At 43.5% G+C, this 22,531-nt stretch overlaps 1 protein-coding gene and 1 pseudogene across 1 annotated transcript in view; one reads left to right on the forward strand and one right to left on the reverse strand.

Annotated features, from left to right (window-relative positions):
* Positions 1–22,531, forward strand: part of LOC146196043 (SEC14-like protein 2) — a 96,054-nt gene that overhangs the window by 67,819 nt on the left and 5,704 nt on the right. The window contains exons 3-9 of the mRNA XM_084596322.1: positions 2,535–2,578; positions 3,994–4,056; positions 5,788–5,881; positions 15,595–15,689; positions 20,409–20,487; positions 21,402–21,482; positions 22,325–22,411. Coding sequence (XP_084452448.1) covers positions 2,535–2,578; positions 3,994–4,056; positions 5,788–5,881; positions 15,595–15,689; positions 20,409–20,487; positions 21,402–21,482; positions 22,325–22,411 — 543 coding nt within the window. The remainder of the gene's footprint in view (positions 1–2,534; positions 2,579–3,993; positions 4,057–5,787; positions 5,882–15,594; positions 15,690–20,408; positions 20,488–21,401; positions 21,483–22,324; positions 22,412–22,531) is intronic.
* Positions 13,548–15,379, reverse strand: LOC146196044 (uncharacterized; annotated as a pseudogene).

A 22,531-nucleotide genomic window follows, 5' to 3' on the forward strand; every position in this document is an offset into this window, starting at 1 on the left:
AGGAGCAGCATTGGGCTATTTTTATTTCCGCTTGTATTAGCATAAGACCAACGTTTGTATAATCCTGTACAGTTTGCTTGGTCATCTATATGTTGTTATTTATACCATTCTAAATTTCTCCAGCAAGTGCTTTTCAAAGTTTTATTATATATTCTTTAAATGTTTCTTTAATAAAGCGTAAGTAGCGACACTAAAGGCTATCTCGGTGTACACGCTTGAAGGAAAAACGGAGTTCCGACTTATTGTGTACCTGTTTGTTAGGCAGATAATCTCGTTTCATTCCTGCTCAGCTTCTCAGGAGGCAAAACTAAGCGCAATAAACCTGACATATTGTTGGGCCATCGTGAAGAAGCGAGAATTCCAGAACATGCAGCTACCAAATGCAGGCAGCTCAGTCCTGCAAGAATGGACCTCCTCAATCTGTCGCTAAGGCGTATCCCGCACCAGCATCAGTGTCTGCTACCAATCTCTGGTTCTCGAAGTCATAGCGACGGTTGCAGCTCGTTTTTCAAATAGAAGGAAGGAAAGACCTGTCGAGGCCCATCCTCCTTGGTGCACCTGGCGCAGTAACACAGGGTAACATGTGCAACAGTGAATGAACATATGAAATGAGCGCACACGAATTACAAAAGCAAATTTCTATAGGCACATCAAGATATGATAATAGAAGTTCAAAAGACACTTTCAACATTCATTAGACACGTTTTCACTAGTGTAAGTCTATAAGGGTTCGGCTAAAAGCGGGTCTGCTAATTGTTTCCTGAATAAGCGCTCATTTCTATATTTATGGAGGATATCTTTTATTTCGTTGCTATAATTAAGAAGAACTGTTATCTGGTACAGCATAGCTTGAGAGCCATAATTTGTTCTTATTCTCGGTGGCCTGAGAGAATAATTTCTTTGTTGGTAGTTCTGGTGTTGTACAGTGTGCATGACGTGTGGAAGTGTCCCTCTGTAAAACAAGTGGTGAGCTCGGCTGTCAAACCGCAGTGTAATTAGTTTATAACTATTTAATATCTTTAAGCTAGCCCAATGTGGAACTGTGGTCACCAGATATGGAATACCAGAGATGACTTTAACTGCTCTTTTTTGTAACAGAAAGAGTGATTTCAAATTTGTGTCAGATGCGCTACCCCAAACCAGAAGACAGTGATGAAGACGAGATTGTACAAGCACAAAGTAAAGTTGTTTTTTTAACCAGTTTGGAAAAATAGACCTAAATTTATTGGTGATACTAATGGAGCGTGTGACTTTCAACCGCATAGAGTTTATGTGGTCATTGCACAACAACTTTTCGTTGAATATGACTCCAAAGAAACACAGAGATTCAGCCACACAGATTCAAACGTTAGATGACATTATCTCGAAAGATCATACTTTTTTTCATGTTTATGAATTTGTTTTGGGGTTTAGAAGTTAAAAACTTTGTTTTATTTACATTTAATTTGAATCTATTAGCGTTTAACCAAACAGAGAGTTCATCCAGCCAAAGACTGCATTAGTTAACTGTAGTTTCAATATGTTCCCCACTAAAAAACTCGTTTGTGTCGTCTGTGTATAGTAATATTTCAGGAGTGTTGGGCATGTTAACAATGCCATTTATAGGTAACGTATAAGGTAACGGACAACTAGCAATTGAGTACTAAATATTGTTTACTCACTTAGTAATTGATAACTTGTCAATGATAATGAATTGCTGATGACTAGTAATTGAAACCTAACGAAGTAACTCACAGCGTTACGCCTTGAAAAAGTAATTAATGCAAAAGAACGTTCAAAGAAAATACAATTATAATATAACTTATCTGTTGCGCGCTACCAAAAACACGGGTGTTAAGGTTATTCATGCCTTCAGGTAATTGCAATCGATCGCACAAATTGAATACTGCGATCGCGATCTGATGTTTACAAACAGACCTACGTTTTGTGCAGCATAGTTTTTACGTTCAGCTTTTCATAAAAGTCACTTCTATACATTCCTATGCATTTCTGCAAAGCTGCTTTTTATTTTCTGTATTTATTATTAGAAATGCTGCCGTCTTAGAATTTACCGCTGCTGATTTATCGCTCCATTGCTTGAATAAGGGATCAAAGCCTTAACTGCGTGAGGATGAAATTGGTGCAGCTTCTTTAAGTACCACATATACAGTTATATCTTGCGTAGCCGACAAGATGCGTCATTAATAATCGCAGCGCGGAAAATGAACTCCGAAACTAACTGCTTTTCTTCGAAGGCGATTACTTGTCGCAAGTAGCTTTGATCGCTCAAGCATATTGCAAGAGCGGGAACGACAAAACTAGACTTCACTCGATGGCTGATGGAAGCATCATTGGCTATAACGTTGCGATGAAACAGTATAACAGTAAACGAAAGCTCAAAGCTCATATGCGAGAATATTTAATCATCTCAGCTGCTCAATATTGCAACTTATATCATAAAATCAGAAACTTGAAAAGTCCACAAATATTTTACCACCACCTAATCTGCATCATCCGAACTTCTCTTTTTCTTCGTGTGTTTTCGTATTTCATAGCCCGAAACTTCAACGTCGCCCAAGCTGAATCCATGCTGCGGGAGGTAAGCTGTGATTTTCTTTTACTGGCGGGCTCAGTAGAAACCCTGGTATTATTCATTGGATGATGACCAAAATTAAAACTGAACTGAGTGGGTGAAGAATAGAAATGGTTTTATTAGCATAAGCATATATTTATTACTTGCATTTGTACATTTTAAACCTTCTAGCCATTGCTGTTAAAAGTTGCGCGGAGGAAGCGAAGACAGAAGGGAAGATAGAAATAAATAAGCTGGAATGATTGAGGCTATATGAGTGTTTAAATGAGTTAATTAATTAGTGAATATATAAGAGTGAGTGAGTGAGTGAGTGAGTGAGTGAGTGAGTGAGTGAGTGAGTGAGTGAGTGAGTGAGTGAGTGAGTGAGTGAGTGAGTGAGTGAGTGAGTGAGTGAGTGAGTGAGTGAGTGAGTGAGTGAGTGAGTGAGTGAGTGAGTGAGTGAGTGAGTGAGTGAGTGAGTGAGTGAGTGATCAAGCGAGCGTGGTGAGCGAGACGGTAGGTCAGTAAGCCGCCGAAAGGACAGCATACATTAACTTGACTATGTGCCAGTAAAATCGGACTTCAAGAAGTCATGCCAGTGTACTGAGTGCATTATGTTATTTTCGATATGGTTTCCTTAGAAACTTAAGCCATGGTATATGCCGTCTGCTATTGTCGGTCTCTTTCCACAGTGCATGTCGCTAGAAACATTCCTGTCAGGAATGGTCTTGAATTAACTCCTTATGTTATACGACACAACGCAATCTTCTGACGACTCGTATTAAACGTCCTCTCTTTATTTCTGATTAGGAACAGGTATCATCTGTCCGTTTCTTCCTAACAAGAAAAAGATATGAATTTTAATGTCTTTTCACGAGCAGGCTCTACGGCATAGTTGGAAGGTTTTTTTCTCCGTTACAAGTGCTCCTAAGCCGTATTCAAAACTGCCAGCGTGGCTTGGAATTAAATTTTCTGGATGCAAGACTATTATTCATTATAATTTAGTCTTCATTTGAGACCTCTTAAACCCCCATGAAAAGCATTGTAGCGAAGATAAATGTAGACTCGCATGCCACTTTTGGACAGAAGATTTTAAGAAGTCTGGACTTATTCAATTGGGCTGAAAACTGCTTAGTGCAATAGAAAACGGCGGTATGCGGAAAATCAGCATTCACTTTACTTTGTACTTGATAAAAGGGCGTAAGAAAGACTTGTAAAAGACATTTTCAGATCCACGCTTGCAGTTACTAAGCGTTGTTGTGAGACCTTAAGCATGACGTGTTTATCTTTCATGTTTGCTTATTGAGTTTCGTTCGAATGAATTTCTGTTAACAATAAATGTACTTTACTTGGGATTAGTGGGCGTTCCTGAGTGAAGTCATTTCTTAGCCCACCAGCTTCGATTCTTTTTGTCGATAAGTATTGTTTCCTCTTCCACGCAGAACCTGCAGTGGCGCAAACAAAACAACATAGACACAATTTTGGACGACTACGAGCCCACAGAGGTGAGAGTACACGACTCTTGTGCACGCATCCCTTTTTAATTTGTGTATGCGCGAATTGTCGCCATCATAGTCTTGGCGTATCTCTAAACAACGTATCACTACATGACAAACACTTTTTTTTTGCTGCCTCACGTGAAGCATCCTTGCTGCAGCAGCAATCTGAAATGAAAGATTGTTGCTTTGTTAACCTAAATCTAAAAACATGCTGCACAAATTTTCTTTTTCGGGCAATTTGCATATGGCGATTGAATGTTTGCAACATTCCGCTGACGGTGGCATAAATGAGTTGTTTTATTGTACGTCCATTTCTGTTATTTTTGCTGCATTAAAGAAATCCGCAGATAAGCACTTTCACATGTATACATTATCGCCTCTGGCGCGACCGTTCTGTGGAACTGCCTCATATACTGTGCACAAATCTAAAGTGTTTCCCAAAGGATATTTTTGTCGCCTTTCGACTTAACTTGTTAAACCGATTTTACGTTTAGTCGAATACCTTTCATTCACATGACTTATACAACGCTGCGCTGAGGATTTTGGGATTTGACCTCGTTCCTTACAAGCTTCAACTATTTAACTATGAAATTTTCAACAAAGGCAAAAAGGTGTGTTTGGTTATAGTTTCCTTTTATCCAAACTTTCGATTTCTTGCAATTAAAAAAAAAACATTGCAAGAAATGTTGCATCCGCAAACATACCAGACCTCAAAAGCGCTGAAGAGGTATTGAGCCCCTGAAAGCTCTGTGCTCCTTTATCGATATTTGCTGTTGGCTCTGCGCTTCTTTCCAAGCTGAACTTGGAAAACTCGCAGAGCTGAGGCTTTTAAAAGAACATTTTGCTTTTGTTCTTGCTCAGCAAGCGAAACATTTAAGAAACTAAATAAGGCAGCGAGGCGCATACACGTGAAAACACACTTGAGAGGAACTCCTCGGTTTATATGTCCCGAGTGACACCTGCAGTAAATCAAAATCTTTTAAGTTCGTACTTTCTGTATTGTGTCCTAAAAAATACGCGCAACCTGCTAATATATTGGAAGAGAGACTTAGCTGTAAACAATTTAGAAAAAACATGTAATATATGAGCATCTTTCGCGAAATTCGACAAGGTAGTAAGTGTCCCTTCCAGAAAGAAAAATACGAAGGCGAGGGCTCTAGAAAGAGAGACAAGGCGCCACACAGTAAAACCTACTACACCTCCTTACGATGAAAGCTATGCGACAAGGTTAGTCGATGATGCATTTAACCTAAATACTCGTATAAGGTCTTAATGGGGAAATTCAGGGAATTCGATGCAGCACGCGCAGACAAAAAATTAATTGTCTTTTTATTGTTGTTGTTTAAAACGAATGACTTGACTTTGCAGTCTTTAAACAATCTTGCGCTTTGTTTTCTACTTTGTTACAGCTTACGAAACTGTCGGTGGATTGAATGATAACAGTACGATTTTTTTTCCTCAGAACGTCCCCTTATTTCGCTCTTGTGCCTTAACTGCACGGTGCGCGCCTGAATCCTTTGCGGCAGGCTAACCTGAAGGATATCCACCATGCAGTGAATGCATTATTTTCCGACCTTTTGTGCATAACCTGTTTCTTTTCACTGCAGTTGGCATTACTAAATTGATACTATGCATTGCTATACGTGAAATATTCCTTGCGAGCGATGATGAATAAATATAATCAGCGTGCCAAATAAATCAGCAAGGAATGTTACAGGCCGTGTGGTTTTTGCGCAGGTACTAAAGAAGTACTACCCAGGAGGCCTCGTGGGGCACGACAAAGAAGGCTGTCCACTCTGGATCATTCCCTTCGGCTACACTGACATCAAAGGTGGGAGACGACAACAGAAATATTTGTTTGCATGTCGAAATGTGAAGGAACTCATTTCCGAACCTCCTGAGATCTGCCCGAATTCCATCCTTGCGCCAGCAGGTCGCCCTAGTGAAGGGTTACTGTCTTGTTACGAATATATAGCACCACGGGGGATTCCTGCAAAGGTTGCACCAAACGTCCGTTTCTTGTAGCTTTAACTCGGAGGGGGACTTATCATTGATTTGTACTTGGCAGAAGCGGCTCTTTCTCAGTCTGCTAGTCACCGATAGTTTGCTGACGATTGACAACAGCCTCGTTCTTGCATTTTGTTCGACGTCTGTGATTTGTGACAACTGCTCTGTATGTACCTGGCAACAGCTTCAGTAGTCCTACCTTTCCTCGGGAAAGCGGTCTGTACGGTACAGCCATGGGTTAGTCATGGAAATGAAAGAATGGTTTCTAAGGCCTCAATTCCCCCCTTTCCTATTTTTTTTTTCAATATGCCCCGAATAGAAAATTTGTCAAGTGAAAAAAAAATCATCTATGTACATTAAGTACATCAACTCGTTATTTGATACGTAATTATTAATTAATTGGTTCACAGGAAGGGAAAGGTATCTGTCACACTTGCTTTCTGTGGACACCTGAACCGCACCGTAGGGGAAGGGAGGAAGGTGGGAGTGAAAGTAGAAAGAGAAAAAGAGGAGCCGTAGTGAAGGGTTGATTGAATGTCCTTTCGTGAACGGGAAGGCTCATGGCCATGGATGGGGATAAAGGGGAGTAGACAGAATCTTCATTGTTTAGGTCGTCACTCAGGCTACGGAGTAATTTCGACCACCTGGGGATCTTTGACGAGCGCTGACATCGCACAGCACACGGACGCCTCTTCGTTTCACCTCCATCGAAACGCAGCCGCCGTTGTCGGGTTCGAACCCGGGAGCTCCGGCTCAGTAATCGGGCGTCTTACCACTGCACCACCCCGGTGGGGCTTATTTGATAACTGCCGGTAACAAATTCGTGAAGAGAGATCAGAAATAACTTTTTCTGGCTTTCTGGCTTTTAGCACCGGCGGTAAGGATTGGACTCTGCCCCCATGTGTCAGTCCTACATATTATGTCCTTATATGCACGAGAAATTTTAAAATTGAAATCCAACTCTCGCAGAGCTCCTTTTTAACAAGACAGCATTAATAAAATGCTTGAGCATTGGAGCCAACTTTCTGAATACTACTTGTTAGTAAACGCTGCAGCCTTCGCAAACAGCTTTGCAATTGTCCATGAATTACGACTTCGATTGGCACAACTCACTGATGGTAATAGCGGCAAATCCCATATGCCCAAGTGAAACAGCGTGATTCTCGAAACTTTTCGTTTCTTCAGGTCAACCAGCCAGTCTGGCTCCATATTTGGCTGTTCATAATAGGAGACAAACCCGAGAACGAAGCGCCAAATACTCCATGAAAGAATGAACTTCAACTAATGTGTTCGACCTAAAGGGGGTTCGTCGCCTCGCACCCATAAGCCCTCAGCAATGTCGCGCTATCTTGTGCTAGCGTGATATGATAGATGTATGATAGGTATGGCAAGCAGCCCTGCACGTACAAACTCCCTCTCTCACAACTTTTATATCCACTCACCCCTTTCCCCCAGTGCAGGGTAGCAAACCGCTTCCTTCACGGGTTAACCTCCCTGCCTTTCCTCCTCTTCCTCCTCCTTGTGCAAGGCAACTCACCACGGAGTCATGACAATAGGACTCTCCGAGGGTGATCTACCCTGTGGTTCAAAAATGCGTCCAAAGATACAGTCTGCTTTTCCTAGACATTTATGTACAGTTTAGACACTGGTGAAATATAGCATGATGCGCTCTTTGCACTCGCCTATGTACTCACGCACCCACGCGTGGCACCACAGGCTCGTTGTCTCCCCAATTCATCACAAAATGCAGTTGGGAAGCCAAGTAGTTCGAACTCCGTCTGAGGAACATCGAAGCGAGTTCGCAAAGTCGTAAACAAAAGCGCCAAATCACCCAAAAGAGTTTTCAAGCTGTAACTATAGGCCGCCAACTTGGTGGGTGAAATGACGGCACTCGGCTGTCTCAGCACCACAAAGACAACGCCGAGGTCGATGATGCGCCGCACATTACATTTCGACGTCGTCGCTAAAACGACTTTATGGCATTGATAACACTCACATTGTTGCATGCTTCGGCACTAGCATTTTACGGCAATGATCGTAGAGTAAGCCATTGTAAGCAGGCTTTATAACCGCGTCCTACACTCGATTCGCGATCACTTCTATACATAGATTCTGCGCGGACAAACCGATGAAGTCCCAAGCTGTGGTAACTACACCTTTCAAAAACGCACGAGCTTACAGGGGCACTTCAGAGAAAAAACAGTTGATGCTATATACTCACACCTTGGCGCCACCTGAAAGCAAATAAGTCATTTTTATTGTAAACAACGATTTTATGTCTTCACGAATAAAAGGAATAGGGACAAATGCTCACTTTATTTATATAAGAACAAACCAACTAGCGAAACGTAAACCTTGTACTTGAACGCTTCTCTGTCCCGGTTTCTCGATAAACGCCATTTCTCCCTCTCAGTGGACAACAACTTTCGAAATAAAAGGAAAGAATTGCTGTGAGCGATAGCCAAGAATGTAAAACGCAGAAGACGAAGAGAAAGGCTACACTAAAATACAAGCCCTGAATCTTTCTGCGCGTCGCCAGTGCACAGAGCAAGATCAGGACAGTTACCCCTCGTGGGCGTTCATGCTGTATTTTGCTTAAACGGAAAGGAGGGTGAGGGGAGGGAAGAAGAAGGATGAAGTGGATTGGTCTTTACAATTGGTGCAGTAGGCCACTTTGTGCATGCTGCCAGCATGAAGACAATATAGAAAAGGATCAATTCTTCTTTTTTTTTTTCGTTGTTTGTTAACACGTACCCTTGCAGACGCGTACATGCATACACTTCTTCAAGGTTTAGTGCGCGAAGTACGCAATCTTCCAGAATTCTGCGCAGTGTAAAGATGAATGTGCTTTAACATACGCTGAAAAAGAAAAAAAAAGCCGAGGAGCGCGGTATGCCTGCACCACCACATCGTGCTTAGTTAATTGAAGGAAAACTTTCTCTGCACAGGTCATCCCGCATGCAGTAAGCGAGATGCCGGCGTGCAGCGCAGGATATTCCGAGAGGAAGACGCTGGACCTGCCAGTGCATGTTCGCTCATATTACGCGTGCATTACTTGCGGACACCTAATAGGCTACAGGCGGCAAATCATCCGAACGCACCCTGCTTCTTTTCTGCTTACAAATCGATGGCCGCCACAGGGACACGGTGCATACTTCCTATTGCCTTGATGGCAAACTATTTCGGTACTAGATGTCCTCCAGCAAATTCAATTTCCAAAATCCCTAAATTCTCGCAGTTTTCAATAACAGCCTTACATTCGCGAGAAAAAAAAAGGCATTTGTGGTACACAATGGGCATTGAAATGGAAACACAACTCTTGAAGTGCTGTGATTTCCGATTCGCCAGCTGTACTGATTTTACCGGAAGAACAATTTTGAGATTTTCACAGATTTTCACACTAAAATATATGTGAGAACAGCAGCAGCATAGCCACAAATATTTTTCGGGGCTGTTTATACGCCACCGATGGAAAAACAAATGGGCGATAAACAAAAAGCAGAATGAAGGGGCGATCCGGCACTCAGGGCATTTCAGGAGTATCCTGACACATGTACCGTTTAGTAACTCTGTGCACAGCTTTGGTTTCGTCGTGAGCTGCGCATTATGGGCTTCGCAATAGGCTAGCCCACTCTTCGTTTTGCTGATTTCTATTCATTGTTTAGGTTTCTTTGCACACACACACACACACACACACACACACACACACACACACACACACACACACACACACACACACACACACACACACACACACACACACACACACACACACACACACACACACACACACACACACACACACACACACACACGCACACACACAAAATTACCGCTTGCAGGCCAATATCCCTGGCGAACACAGATTATAAGATCTTCATGAAAACTCTAGCTAAAAGGCTTCGAAATGTAATGGAATTTTTCGTAGGACCGCATCAGACCTGCGGCATTAAAGGCCGAACCATATATACTACTATCTACAAAGCACGGTCTGTGCTGGAGTGTTGCGACGCCTTGCATGAGAGTGTTGCCATGCTCCAGCTTGACCTAGAGAAAGCCTTCGACAAGGTGCCGCATGATGTCTTGTTATCAATTTTAGAGCATGCAATTGTGGGCTCAGTTATTTGCAAAGGAGTCGCAATGGCGTACAGAGGGTGCACGACGCGCCTCAAAGTAAATAAGAACGTGGGTGAGCGCATCCAAGTGCAACGCTCTGTACGTCAAGGCTGCCCCTTGTCGCCATTGCTTTTCTACTTGTATATTGAACCATTTTGTCTGAGCATTATCGAGAGCAGCAGTATCCGAGGTTTTCGTTTGCATGCAGCAGAGGTCCGCATACTCACGCATGCTGATGACATTGCAGTCTTCTGTACCGACTACGAAAGCATTCGCAGCGTTCTCAAATTAATGAAGGACGTTTGTTCTGTGAGTGGTAGTGCTGTGAACTGGAATAAGTGTCTGGGTTTCTGGCATGGAGAGTGGCACACAACCCCTGCGAATTTCGTGAACATGCCTTGCGTAACAACCCCAGTGACGTATTTAGGAGTGCCACTGGAAAACTACCGATATAGTGAGTCATATTGGAACCAGCAGGTTTTAGAAGTACGTGAGAAGGCCGACAGACTAAACGGATTCGGTTGGTTTATGTTTGTACGTGCTACGATTTGCAATATATTTCTTGTTACCAAGATATGGTACGTGTTACAAGTATTGCATTGTTCTCGTGTTAATGTGCAGAGATTACACCGTGTGTTTGCCATTTTTGTGTGGGGAAGTACTTGGGAGCGCACCCGCCGAACCAGCTTATTTCATCGCGTCCGCTCTGAAGGAGTTGGTTTGGCGCATTTGTATTTGCGCCAAATGGTTAACCGTTTTATTTTCTTTCGTGATACAAAGGACCCATTTTTACGAACTGTGCGTCAGGCTAGATTGAACAATGAGCTACCAAATTTTGTTGTAACTTCGGCGAGCATGCAAGGGAGGATTTTCGGAATCCTTAAAGAAGTGTACTTGTCATGTCGTGTATTGCGAGCCCGTTCTTCGCTTGAATTTTTATCAATTGTGACGCGAAAGAAATTTTACAAGGACTTGTGCGATGTCTTTCTCCCGATCCCATTGTACAGATCGTCGTACTGTGCAGGTCCATAGAAGTCAGTCCTTAACCGAGTCAAAGATATGGCTGTACCAGGGAGAGCAAAAACTTTCTTTTTCAGGCTCCATAGCAAAGAAAGCTAAGACTGATTCAGAAATGAAAGTTTTTTTGTACCTTGGGGAAATAACTGTTTCATATGCCGCAAACCGAAAACTATCGAACACGTTTTCTGAGACTGTTGGGAAGTCATTTTCTTCTGGGACATTCTACAACGAACAATTAAAAAAGACCTACCCGTGGATGTATTCGGAATTCGATTTTTACCAATTGAAGATAATGATGGGCTACCACTGGATATGGTCGTGTTATTGGGCCTGTACAGTATCTGGCGATCCAGAATGGCTTTCAGGCGTGCAGACGTTGATGCGAGGAAAATAAGGCAGTATTTTCGCGAAGCCGTTGCGAGTGTTATTGACGTTCTCAAGACACAAGACGAAGTGCCTGAGTGGCTTCCGAGAATGGAAGTGTTGCTGCAAATGACTGATTTGTAATGGATCACGCAGCCCAAATCGCGTGGTTTTAACACATGTTGTGTATTTGTCGCGTAATAGTATCTGTGTGTGTGTGTGTGTGTGTGTGTGTGTGTGTGTGTGTGCGTGTGTGCGTGTGCGTGTGTGTGTGTGTGTGTGTGTGTGTGTGTGTGTGTGTGTGTGTGTGTGTGTGTGTGTGTGTGTGTGTGTGTGTGTGTGTGTGTGTGTGTGTGTGTGTGTGTGTGTGTGTGTGTGTGTGTGTGTGTGTGTGTGTGTGTGTGTGTGTGTGTGTGTGTGTGTGTGTGTGTGTGTGTGTGTGTGTGTGTGTGTGTGTGTGTGTGTGTGTGTGTGTGTGTGTGTGTGTGTGTGTGTGTGTGTGTGTGTGTGTGTGTGTGTGTGTGTGTGTGTGTGTGTGTGTGTGTGTGTGTGTGTGTGTGTGTGTGTGTGTGTGTGTGTGTGTGTGTGTGTGTGTGTGTGTGTGTGTGTGTGTGTGTGTGTGTGTGTGTGTGTGTGTGTGTGTGTGTGTGTGTGTGTGTGTGGAGTAATGCTCTTTTTGTATAAATCTGATAATAAATTATGCAATAAAGAAAAAAAAAAGACGTAGCTTTGTTGGAAGAGCACTGGACGCGACATTCGGAGGTCGTGGGTTCGACTCCTACCATCGGTGCGTTGCCTTTCCTTCCGCTTTTTATATAATATTGTTACGTGGCGGCAAGCAATGACAACAGGAGAACAGAGGGCAGAAAGAAGATGCTCGATGGTCGTGAGATGATGTTTAATGAATACGTGTGAAGGCGTAGCGTGCGCGCTCCTGCCCGCGCCACTGCCCTCTTCTTCCTCCTTCGTCCGTAACAATATTCGTTATCCCGATAATCACCATGAGACTAATTATTTTCAAATACCAACAACCAAACATAAAAAAAAAGAAATCTCCAACGTTTGCCTTAGACTAGTGACTGTCGGCCCCTTTGATATATATATATATATATGTATATATATATATATATATATATATATATATATATATATATATATATATATATATATATATATATATATATATATATATATACTTTAGAAGTGAACAAATTAAACTGGGTTTATTATACTTATTACTAAATTAGGTCAGCATGGCCACAGCTGTCTTGTCTGACGCGGCGGCAGCGCCGCTGGCGCACGTCCTTCGCACTCGTCCTTCTCTCCATCGCTCTCCACACCTGCAGATGGCTCGAGCTCTCTGGTTGCAGATCGGCACTTATGCAGGGCGTCGTCCTTTGTCGAGAGTTAGTGTTCACATTCGGCCATCCTGTTTCACCGACCACACCGGTCGGAATCGTCCTCGCATTGCGATTCTTCTGAATTTGTCTTATAGTTCTTTGATCGTTTCCTTTATGAGTGCCCGTTCGGCGTAGGAGAGTCGGTAAGGACGAAATTTCACTGGCTCCAGTGATGTCAGCTGAGTGTTCATTTCAGCGGCATTCGTGCAGCCGATCTCTGAAACGGTGCTTGCGAAGCAGTCTCGATATTCGCAAACAAGCTGTTCAAGTTTTTCTCGCTCTTCAGGAGTAACATCTGGGCCTGTTTTGATGTTCTCGCTAGGGATCATTGAAAGCTGAACAACACTGGTGTCCGACTCACCCTCTCGCAGTGGCGTTTCGTCCGGGTAGCAAATTGCCGCACGTGCAATCCGTTCGTTCTCTTTGATGGTCAGGTCATGATTAGAAACGTTCATGATCGGGACGCATGCTTCATTGGCCCCGTCAACGCTGAGGACGCTGAGGAAGTGGTAACCGAGCATGGTGCGCTGCCTGTGGCGTGGAGCTTAACGAAACCGACGCATTGTGGGGTACCACCGTTGTTTCCTTTGCTCAAAGGCATATGGGTCGTTCTGGGAGCTCTGGGATTTCAATTAACTGAAGCTTGTCGTTTCTATGATCTACGTTATCATGCTCCTCAAATATCCGCACGGTGTTCTTCCGCCTCACAATCGTGACGTGTGGTTTCTCAGTAAATGGTTGACCCACAAGTAGGGGTATGGACTGTGACGCGTTGGGCACAATTAGCACAGGAACGCCCGCTGTAGCTTGGTCGACCGTGAGAGCGACGCGTGCTTCTCCACATGGTGTCACATGCCCTGCCCCATAACCCCCTATGGTGAACGGCTTGATCAACTTCGAGTAAGCGATTCCGATGCGGTCTCTATCCTCTTTCCGCAGAGTTACGCACTGGCTACCGAGTTCGACGTATGATCGTATGTCGTAGCCGTTTGCATTCGCCATCATGAAATACTTTTCGTTCGCCTTTTCAGCGGCTCGGAGGTCAAACCCGACGACGTTCTGAGCGACGTGCGCTCCTCTCTCTGCTTTGGCTTTGCAGTCGTTTTCTTGATGACCCACTCGCCCACATGCTGTGCATTGCGCCCTCCGTTGCGGTGCCGCTTTTGTTGCTATGGGCGTTGAAAATAGCGGGAGAATGAGCATTTGGGAGGCCACCTGGTTTGAAAGTTTTTGAAGCGATGTATCCTAATCATTCTTCAAGGCGCTTCAGGCAGTGAAGAAGATCCTTTGTTGACTCGTACGTGCGTACGCTCACTGCTCTAATGACCTCGTCGTCATAGAGCCCCGCGATGAGGTACTCAATGCAGGCTTCATCTGTGAGTCCGCAACGGCGAACTTTGGAGAGCTTGTCATAGTAATATCACTCGATGGGCTCACCTCGCTTCTGTCTTCTCTCCTCCATTTCCCTGTGGAGTCGTTGCGATCCCGCTGTCATGGGAAGGCGCGCTTGATTTCCTCTTTCCATTCCGGCCAGGTTTTTCTTCACGGAGGGGAGGGAGTCATACCATGTTTTCATAGGCCCTTCCAACCTTGAGAGCGCATTTCCAGATGTCAGCCGGTCGGAGCAATGGTAGACTTCTGCCAATCGTCCACGCGCCGTATCCACGCGTGTGCCGTTGGAGAGCTCGAAGAACTGGATCAAATGAAGGCACCAACCGAGCAGTTTCTGCCGAGCCGATGGGTGTAGCCGCTGCTTGCCGCGTCTGAAGCAAGGCAATTCCACTGATAGCTTCTCTCACTGCTGCCTGAACGCTGATTTGCAGGATTTCTGCCACGTTGATCGTTGACTAGGGTATCTGAGGTAAGCTGCCGTTGGTTACCGTATCGTAGAGTGCGCTTTGACCTGAGTCGTCGTTCCAGCCATCGCTGCCCGGTCGTCCGCCATCTTAGTTGGTCGTATCCGTTGAAGATGCTCCGTTGCGGGTGACTGGCATGGTGGGGCTGGATGGTTACTTCGTTCAGGCGTACGTTGCCCATCCCTCTTCTGAATTGTTAGGAGTCAACAAATGAAACTGAGTTTAATAAACCTAATAATTACAAAATTAGGTCAGCATGGCCACAGCGATCTTGTCTCGTTCGTATCCGACACCACGTCTGCTTCTTTGTCTGCGCTCGGGTTGCAGATCGGCACATTTGCGGGGCGTCGTCCTTTGTCGAGAGTTGGCGTTCATATATATATATATATATATATATATATATATATATATATATATATATATATATATATATATATATATATATATATATATATATAAATATATATACACTGTGTGTGGAAGGCTGCGCAGATCCGAGATGACTGAGCGGCATGCAGTTACTTAATTTTCGTCTTTGCTTACCTCTACGAAGAAGATAAAATACATTGTTGCGCGTCTTCGCAGAGATAATCTATCTGTAGCCAATAAGTCGTGCATAGCGTCCCTTGTTTCCTAACCTCTTTTTCATTAATGTTTGATGAAAAAATAAATTATAAAAACAAAATTAAAATCTATTTGTGAACTACATCAGTCTTCTTTTCGCCACAGAATAAACCAATCCCACTTCTTGTTCATTATTCTTCCTTATGTTCTCTTCCCAGGCCTCTTCTATTCGGTGAAGAAGTCGGACTTCATCAGGCACATCATTCAACAGCTGGAATTCAGTGCTCAAGATATGGCGGCTCAGTCGGAAAAAGTAAGCCTCTTCCTCTTGCTCACTGCTTTGGCCGACCGTACTAGACCTTCCTCATACTCGTGCTTATTGGTACAATTCATAGAGTCACGGTGAAGACTTGTAGACGTGCAAGAACATTCAGCACTTCACTTTGCCATGTTATACCTAAACAAACCGTTTCAGTTGTTACTAAACGAATGGTACAGTGATACGATGTTCCCTTCTCAAAGTTATTTCTCAAAATGTGTGTGGTTATTATCTGGAATTGAATGGCGCGTCTACATTTCCAATTCCTGCTAGACAAGATGACATCCCCACTTGGTGCCTGGAAATAATACGCTCTTTTATAAACAATGCAATTGAGGAGGAATTTGTCAAGTTGGATGGTATGCCTATAGGAAGCGATATCTGGTGCTCTCAGTTTTCTTCATTCGAGGCGTAGATTGTTCGAACTATAAACTACGCTTCAGATAAGTTATTTGTGTGTATGTGCAATCATCTTAGACTGGGAAAATAAAAAAAAAAAGCCAATGGAGAGCATTTAAGTTTCGCCTTTAGAGCATGACGCATAGCGTAGGCTATCATCCCACATGGTGATGGAAGAGCGCAAGAGACTGGACACAAGGAAACGAAGAAAGACATACACCGGCGCTGTTTATTGCACAAATTCCTAAAATGTTGAGCCGCTTAATGTGTTTTTTTTTGCGAAATAATTTTAAATGTGTGCGCACACACGCACGCACACACACACACACACACACACACACACACACTCACACACACACACACACACACACACATACACACACACACACACACACACACGCACGCACACACACACACACACACACTCACACACACACACACACACACACACACACACACACACACACACACACACACACACACACACACACACACACACACACACACACACACACACACACACACACACACACACACACACACACACACACACACACACACACACACACACACACATGATTTTTGGTTTTATTTCTCAGGATAACAGAACTTAACGTGGTCTGATGTAGCTAAACCCCGAACATTGTTTAGGCACACTGAAAATATCAGAAAATTATTTTTTTTTTGTTTTATTAACGTGCCCACAATTCCCTACAGGCTAAATTCTTTTTGCGAATGAGAAAAGTCTCCATTTAGTTTTTCAGGACACTTCGCTCTCAGCTCCCTTGATGTTTTTTGATTTCTCGTTATTTGAGAACGGTCCCTCAAATGAACATCTCCTGGAAGGTCGGAAGTTTTCATGTCGAATAGAAATGTAACGGCACAAGTTTGCAATGCACCCCCCCCCCCCCCCCCACCTTCCCCGCGAAAAAAATAAAGAAACGGAGAAAATTCAGCGGCCCAGAAATACGAGTAATCTATTTTCAAGGGCGCATGCAGCTTTAAATGTCGCGGCTTAAATACGAATGTGAATGTGCAGTAACCTAACGCCGCTACCGTTCCTGTCTCTGCACGTAGGCGAGGCGTTCTGTAAGCTCGATCGACTCGTATAAGCTGTGCAATGAAATCGCTTGCGTAGTGAAAAATATTTACGCACAGTTCAGTCGGGAGATGCTGGCAGTGCGAAAGAAGGGACACGGCTCAAGCTTTCGTAGCATTCCAATCTCGCTACGGATAGCGCTTCAAACTGATCGGACCGTCAGAGCGAGGATCACGCTGCTCGTGCCATCCTACACCATGAATGCAAATTAGCGATGAGTCAAGCAACTGCCACATAACAGAAAAAGTCAGAGTCGCGCTCTGAGCTTTTAGGGTTGCTCAAGGTCGCGCAGCATAGTCTTATTTCGCGAACGCTTTCGTCGTGTGAGAAATTTTGAGCGCGCAAAGAAATCGTTGACATTAATATCTCACCTTGAGCAGCAGGACATGAATGGTATCTGCCAGCGCATCAAAAAATACGTTAAAAGAAGACATCGACAGTGTTATTGCGTTTATTTTTCCCAATTCTTTTTTTTTTTTTTTTGCACAGAGGCATTGCTTTTTATTTCAAGCGGCGCTCGGTTCAATAAATGCAGCTATCACTGAGCGACAGATGAGCGAGCTTGTGCAGGACACACTTTGCGATTTAAAAGCGATGAGATCTGGGTTTTTCGACGCTATTTCTAGATCATTCTGCTTCTTTTTTAATATTACTTGCATACTTATTTTAGTTTTATCAGTAATTGCTCCCGGCATACAATTGCCCAGAAAATCCTAAAGCTGCATCACTTCGAATCTTGTTCGTGAGTCCGTTGAGGTACGATATGCGCGCTCACCCCCCCCCCCCCGCCCCTTTTTTTTTTTTTATGCTTTACCCACCTGCCCACCAGAGCCGGATTTATAGCCAGCAGTAACTGCTGGCGCGACGAAGAGCTCTGATGGACCGCACTCATGAAAACCTTCGCGAACGCAAAGGTTCCACCAGGGCAACGCCTCCTCTATTTTTACAATGGTAGAGACGTTGGCCAGGGTAATATAAAGATCACGTATTTTTTATTTATTTTTTTCTCACTGCCAACCACTCACACTGGAAGATCCGGAAGACTGAAAGGATATGGCATTGCCTCAACCATTAATTACCAAAAAGGATTCAAATTTGAATAGAATTCAGACGAAAATTTTATTCTCTCGGTTATGGCGTTTTATCCGTAGCCTCCTCATCTGGAAACGTTTTCAGCATCAGCAATCAAGTAATGTTTCGGCCACAACACTGAATGGACGCTAAGGACCATTAAAATTACAGACCAATCAGCTTACTGTCTGTTACGTATAAGGTATTTACTAAGGGTAATCGCTAATAAAATCAGGACAACCTTAGACTGCAATCAAGCAAAGGATCAAGCAGGATTTCGGAAACGGTACTCTATTATCGATCATATCCATACCGTCAACCAAGCGATAGAAAAATTCTCGGAATATAACCAGCCCTTATACATAGCATTTATTGATTACGAAAAAGCATTTGACTCAGTAGAAACCTCGGAGGTGATGCAGGCATTGCGAAATCAGGGGGTAGACGAGCAGTACGTGAAAGTGCTGGAATATATATATATAGTGGCTGCACATCAACCATAATTCTGCATAAAGACATCTTCATCTTCATCTTTCATCTTTAATTTCACTGTGAGGTACATGTGCATGGATGATGATCAGTATTACAGAAGGAGGTCCCGAAGTATAAACTGTCCGGGGGACCTCCTATGACAGAATGGATAAGATTAGCAGGTAACATACTAGGCAGCGAAGTCAGTAAGGCAGTGAAGACAGTAACGAAATTCTCACAAAGAAAGGTGCTAGGCAAGGAGACACGATCTCCCCAGTACTATTCGCAGCTTACTTAGAGGAAGTATTCAGAGACTTGGAATGGGAGCAGTTAGGGATAATGGTAGATGGAGAATATACCTTAGTAATCTTCAATTTGCTGATGACATTGCTTTGCTAACTAACTCTGGAGATGAACTGCAAAGAATGATTGGTGCCCTAGACAGGAAAAGTAGAAAAGTAGGCTTGAAAATCAATATACAGAAGACTAAGGTAATTTTCAACAGCCTCGGGAAGGAATAGCAGTTTACGATTGGTAGCGAAGCGCTGGAAGTAGTAGGTGAATATGTCTACTTCGGACAGGTAGTAACCGCAGATCCGGACCATGAAAAGGAAATAAAAAGAAGAATAAGATTGGGAGGGAGCGCATTTGCAAAGCACTCGCATAATATGACTAGCAGCTTACCTAGGTATCGCTCAAGAGGAAAGTATACAAGAGTTTCATCTGGCCTGTACTCGCCTATGGGGCTGAAACGTGGAGCTAACCAAGAGGGTTCTACTTAAGTTGAGAACAACGCAGAGGGCTATGGAACGAAAAATGGCAGGGGTAACATTAATAGATAGAAAGCGTGCAGAGTGGGTCAGAGAAATAACTAAAGTTACCGACGTTCTAGAGGATGATGATAACTATGGAGGGCTGGGAGGCGGCCCTGTCCGACTCGGACCTGCCCGAGAGAGCACGGGCTGTGGCGATGGCCAATGGTGTCTCCCAACAGGGACTCTCACCCAGCGCCACAGCCACAAATCGTTTCAATGAACGTCATTCAATGAACGTCAGAATGAATGGCATTCTAGTGGAAATTAAGAAGAAATGGGCATGGGCAGGACATGTAGTGCGAAGAGAGGATAGCCGATGGTCGCTTAGGGTAACAAACTGGATTTCAAGCGAAGGAAAGCGTGGCAGGGGGCGGCAGAAATTTAGGTGGGCGGATGAGGTTAAGAAGTTCACAGGGGTCAAGTGGATGCGCTAGCACAGAACCGGGTTGATTGGAGAAATATGGTAGAGGCGATCGCTCTGCAGTGGGTATAGTGAGGCTGATGATGATGATGATGATTATGATGATGATGATGATGATGATGATGACTGAATTGACTGGCACTCGTAAACCTGGTTTCAGAACTGACCTAAGAAATAAAATCTAAAGCGGAACTTGCGAATGTTTGCTCGGACACGAATATGGAGGAACGTGCTTCGAATGTCACTCGCAGCACGTTCACGCTGCTCTGTCTTGTATGCGCACAACAGGTCAGTTTCTCATTATGCAGTAAAAGCAAGTTGTACAGTGCGCACTCCATCTATGGACGCTGTAGACCCTTATTTATCTCCATGACATGCGGAGATCCTAAGACTATGTCCGTTGTTGACATAGTCTTATTTTTTTTTCTTTTTCACAGCTTGGTCGAGTCATAGAGATGCACAGTTTTATATTTGACCTGGAAAACTTCAACCTGAAGCAGATTGCATGGAAACCAGGTAAGCAATTTTTGCGTCCAAAGGCTGGCTACGTATCCAAAGAAGACAGAAAGTGCTAATCTTTAATAAAACAGTAGGTTTTAAGTGCTCCCTCATATATGTTTGCGATTCTGAAGAAGACGCGAAAGTTTTGCCTCAAGCCACTCCGCGTTAGAAGCTAAAACGCTGGCTTTTATTTTTGGTGTTAATTTATTGTGTACCAATCTGGTGGAAAGATGTGTTTGTCGTCTTACATTTAGGTACAATGAGTGATACGGTGAAGCGGTGATACGACACCCTAAATATGAAAAGATAAACAACTGTTTTATGCTTACATGTATGTGAAAAAGGTCGAATTTAATATCAAAATGATGAAATGAAGCAAAGCTGCTATTACATCTTTGGCGATTTCACTAATTTAGAGAACTTTATCTTTGGTTTATTTGAAATATCCCACCCCAGTATCGCTATGCGAAGTAGAAGCTTTTTAAATATATTCAGTAAAATATCTCGACCAAAAAGCATACTGTTTCGAAGCGAACTTCCTATTGTTTTATCATTGAAAGAACACTGTAATGTCGCGCATATGAGTCAGTGAGGTCAGTGGCATGTCATCTTGCGAACGTGTAGACTGCAGGCACGCAGACGTGTGGAACGAACGAAACACACCGCGTCATTGCTAAAACAAGCCCTACAGCTGAAACGTTAGACTGGAACTGTGCACCCTGTGCTTGCTCTTCCACAATGCAGAAATGTGTGTTACAAAACACCTCTATACCACAGTAAACCATTCGAAAAATTATTGTCGCTGCGCGCTACATTCTGCGCAGTTGTTGCGCGTGCCGGTGCTTTCTCGTTATTCATCATGACGAACTGACGGCCTCGACACCCTCTGTGGTGCAAAGCCTGAAATGTTTCCTTCTTTCGTCTTGCAGCGCTTGATATGATCATCAACTTGGTAACTATGTATGAAGACAATTACCCAGAAATGCTCAAAAAGGCTTACGTCATAAACGGTAAGTTGAAGGTCCGCGTTGTTGCGCAGTAATGCATCGCATCTATCACCAACAGTGGAGGACCAGCGCTGCCGTAATTAATGTTGCTCGCTTGTACAGTTGTGAGTCTTGAACTAAGGTCGTCGCTTATGTTCTTTTTTTTTCTGATTTCCTGTTAGCTACTGATTCGTATATGAGGATTACGACGTACCGTTATTTCCAATAATTACAATATGAAAAACAGGACTGCTGCGGTTTTTGCAAATCATGATCGGAGTTGACGTGTGCTCATCGACCAAGAGTCCTATGCGAAAAATAAGAGGGCAGTTTAATCTTTTCGTTGATTTATAATCACCTATTCCCAGCGGTATGAACTCCTAATGGCAACCACGATGGCAACGAGTTGATGCAGCCAAGGTGCGTTTCGAAGCACGCCAAACGAGGGCACTGTTTTATTAACAAAATGCATGCCTTGTCCATACTGTGGTCCAAAAGCTTTACCGCCCTTGTAATCATTGGATTGATGGACCAATGCCGCCATAATTCATCCTTGGCACTTCTTACAATCACGAGTCTTAAAATAAGCTAAATGCAACGAAAACATTTGCTGCCTCGTGAATCTTGCCTTCTTTAATTTTCGGGCGTCGTAAAAATACTTGCTTTCTTAACGGAGTGAGTCCAGAGATGTGTGTGGGTGTTTTCTTTTTTTATCAAGAAAATGATGCGTATCTATACAATGCTTGACGGTATCTTATTGTCGGGGCTTCGAGTGGCTGACTGCGCCTCAAGCATCGGCTGTGACCGCGGTTGTTCATCTAACTGTTACCTAACATTACGAACTTTTAAACGCTCGCTCATTTCAGCGCCCAAGATCTACCCCATCATATACAACATGGTCAAGCCATTTCTCAGCGAAGAAACGGCCAAGAAAATACACGTGTTTGGCAAAGGTATGTTATCTCACTATTACCCACCCTTATGTCATTCGTGACTGCAAACATGTTACCTGGCAAGTAAGACAACAAAAGATACAGAACAACCTTGGGCTAACATTTCTTGTTATTTTGTTT

The sequence above is a fragment of the Amblyomma maculatum genome, chromosome 3, assembly GCF_055883805.1.
Source record: "Amblyomma maculatum isolate TAMU_Amacu chromosome 3, ASM5588380v1, whole genome shotgun sequence".
NCBI classification, from domain to species: Eukaryota; Metazoa; Arthropoda; class Arachnida; order Ixodida; family Ixodidae; genus Amblyomma; species Amblyomma maculatum.